Source organism: Carlito syrichta, unplaced genomic scaffold (genome assembly GCF_000164805.1).
Source record: "Carlito syrichta isolate Samal-C Ts95f unplaced genomic scaffold, Tarsius_syrichta-2.0.1 Scaffold313936, whole genome shotgun sequence".
NCBI classification, from domain to species: domain Eukaryota; kingdom Metazoa; phylum Chordata; class Mammalia; order Primates; family Tarsiidae; genus Carlito; species Carlito syrichta.
Window position 1 is genome coordinate 989,956 of NW_007258032.1, and position 3,215 is coordinate 993,170.

General features: G+C 34.1%; 1 protein-coding gene across 3 annotated transcripts in view; it reads left to right on the plus strand.

The window, feature by feature from the left end:
• Window positions 1-1,889, plus strand: part of KLHL24 (kelch like family member 24) — a 39,302-nt gene extending 37,413 nt beyond the window's left edge. For all 3 annotated transcript variants that reach the window (XM_021718882.1, XM_021718883.1, XM_008070690.2), the window contains one exon: window positions 407-1,889. In XM_021718882.1, coding sequence (XP_021574557.1) covers window positions 407-607 — 201 coding nt within the window. In that variant the 3' untranslated portion in view covers window positions 608-1,889. The remainder of the gene's footprint in view (window positions 1-406) is intronic.
• The last annotated feature ends 1,326 nt before the right edge of the window (window positions 1,890-3,215 follow it).

Consider the following 3,215-nt stretch of genomic DNA (forward strand, 5'->3'; position numbering starts at 1 on the left):
AGCGGCCACTGCACTCCAGTCTGGGTGACTGAGTGAGACTCCAACTCAAAAAAAAAACAACAAACAGACAAACAAAAAAGAACCTTCCTTTAATAGGAGAAGCAAACCATGCTCTTCAAAGATGTTTTTGTTTAACTACTGTTACGTTAAAACCCTTCTGCCAGTCTACCACACTGCTCCCTTCCTTCCTCACCTTGGCCCCAGTTACTAATATATAATCTATCTTAACACTCACTTCATCCATGCAGAATTATCCAGCACTCACACACAGGAGTTGAGCAAAAGGGAGATAAGCTTATGTCATGTCTCTTTTTTTTGGCTGTTAAAGTTTTACTTTGCTGTTTGTTACCAAAATTCCTTATTTTCAATAGTTAATTCTTTTTTTTAAATGTATTTTGTTAAACAGGAAAACTGTGGTATGTCTGTGTGTAATGGTAAAATATATATCCTGGGTGGAAGACGGGAAAATGGAGAAGCCACAGACACTATTCTCTGTTACGATCCTGCAACAAGTATCATCACAGGGGTAGCTGCAATGCCCCGGCCAGTGTCCTATCATGGCTGTGTGACTATTCATAGATACAATGAGAAATGCTTTAAACTCTGAAGCCAGGATACCTCACCCAAGAAGCCACACAGATCCAAGATGAGAGGTTGTAAAAACTCCAGAGTGGGAACTTGACAGATTTTCTTTGTGCCATATGCACAAAAAAAAAAAAACTGAAAATAATGATTTGGTGCCTTTCTCTTGAAAATATTAATCTTTCAAACTATAATGAAGCCTTTCCTATAATTGAAAAAAAATTTTTTTTGGATTAAAGATAATGTTGGTTGTTGCTTGGTCTATGAGAGTGTACCTTTTGTAAGTATTTGTAAGAAGCCTACGTGGAGTAGGAAATAATATCTGTCTGCAGTACCTTTTAGTTACTTGTGAATGATCTCTTCTTCCTGTATGTTTACCTGCAAGACTGTATATTCCTCATTTTGTCATATATATATGTAGAGAAAATTGTATGACTTGAGGCTTCATTTAGGTTGAATACTTAATGCTTAGAATACTTAGAATGCATTCTAAGAAAAATAATCAATTTTTTAAAATTTTGTCACTGACAAAGTATATCCAAATTGATTAATTTTATTGAAGGATTTTTTTCTGTAATTAATAAAAATATAATGACAACAATTCAAGAATCATAAAATACTGAACTATCATGATTTCATTCTTAGAATTGCTGTCCTACATTAAGTGTGTTTTGGGGGGGGTTAGATGAGATATACAAAAGTAAGTGCCCCTACAAGGGGGATTAAAATTACATGTTAATTCCTAGAAAAAAATTACATAACTACTGAGGAAAAATGACCCACTGTAGCTTTCAAAGTTTTTATGCATTATCTCTAAATCCTCCAAAGAAGTTCCTTTTCTTGAACCTAACAAAGGAGTTAAATTGATTTTGCAATATTGTCCTGTGAAAAACAAGAACAGGTTTTCTCCCCCAGCCCAGTGGGGTTTGGCCTCATTAATATGGTGTTTTGGGTGAGAACCTCTTCCTTGGTTATCCTACTTTCTTGTGAACAGCTAAAAATCCTGAGAGTCTCTACTGTTAAGGCTCCTTTAACCGAATAAAGCAGGGACCATCTATCTCAGCGGGTCCATTTTTCTTTTAAAATTAGCAGTCTGAGACACCTTAGCAGTAGTTCCCATTTCTAAGATAAGTCTTTCAGTTGGTACCCATTGTGTATAATATTGATCAACGCTTTCAAACTTCTGTACAACAAACTGCTTTTGTCTAGATTTCTGAACTCTCATTTATAAAGCTTACCAGTTTAGCCGGGCTCCGTGGCTCAGCCTGTAATCCCGCGCCTTTGGGAGGCTGAGGTGAGTGGATTGCCTGAGCCCGCGGGTTCGAGACCCGCCTGGGCAGCAAGACCTCATCTCTACAATAAATCAAAAAATCAGTCGGGCGTGGTAGCGCATGCCTGTAGTTCTGACTACTTGGAAGGCTGAGGCGGAAGGATCGCCGGAGCCCAGCAGGTCGAGACTGTGGTGGCTGGGAGCGGCCACTGTACTCAGTCTGGGCGACAGAGTGAGACTCTAACTCAAAAAATAAATAAATAAATAAATAAAGCTTACCAGTTTTCAGAGAGGAATGTAAAATTTTTTCAAAGGCAAATAGATGGATATGGCAGGAACTACAGCAAAAATGATTATTTATGATTCTGGGTGGACAGATAAAATTCATAGCATTTGATGGATGTTCTAAATAGCTTGCTCTGACTTCCTGGTTGCTATTGTCTTTCACATTAGAATTATATATTCCTTATCATAGGTGGGATGATGCAAATATGTGGTGGTGTTACTAGATTTCTGTTAAAAACTAAAATTTTTGTAATCAGAAACCTAACATTGGTTAAAAAAAAAAAAAAAAAACTTTTTCTCATCTTAGAATGATTCAGAGATTTCAGATAGATATTTTTTAAATGTTAATGTTTTAATTCTTAATTAGAATCTAAATTCTGAGGAAAACTCTTTAAAAGTTACACATTTGGGGGGGATTTTTATTTTTCAACGCTGAATTTTGAAATAATATATATCTTTTTGTGATAACTATCAGAGCAGTTCAGAAAACAATCTTCTATCATTTTAGTTGAAAGACAGTTGAGATACATGTACTTTCATTTTAAAATAGAGATCTTCTGTGTTATACTTTTGTAGCTAATAGAACTTAGTTCAGAAATTCTTTACAGTAAATGAAATGATGTATGAAAAAGTGTTTTGTAAATGCTCAGGATTATACAAATAATAGTTGTTATTTTCATATGTACTTGTAAGATCATGCCCATTCACAAATACAGAAACTTCACATAAAAAAAGACTTTCTCAAGATAACTTTGTATTCTAGTATTTGTGTCTATTGTAAAAGTATCAACTATATACTTTCATTTTACTATACATTGATTTTAATAGCCATGTGTTTATTGTAGTAGATTTGAAATGAAATTCTAAAAAGCAATATTTGGCTAAATACAGACCTCATTCCAATATTGTTTAATTTTTTCTCTACATAAATGAAAACTACATAAATTAAGTAATTGCAATTTATGTTCAAATCCACCAGGAACTTAGCTTGAATCTTAGAAAATTTAACTGTTTTTTAAATTACCCAACTGATACTTTAATTTTTAAAAATTATTTATCTTCGTTTACTAATTTTTAA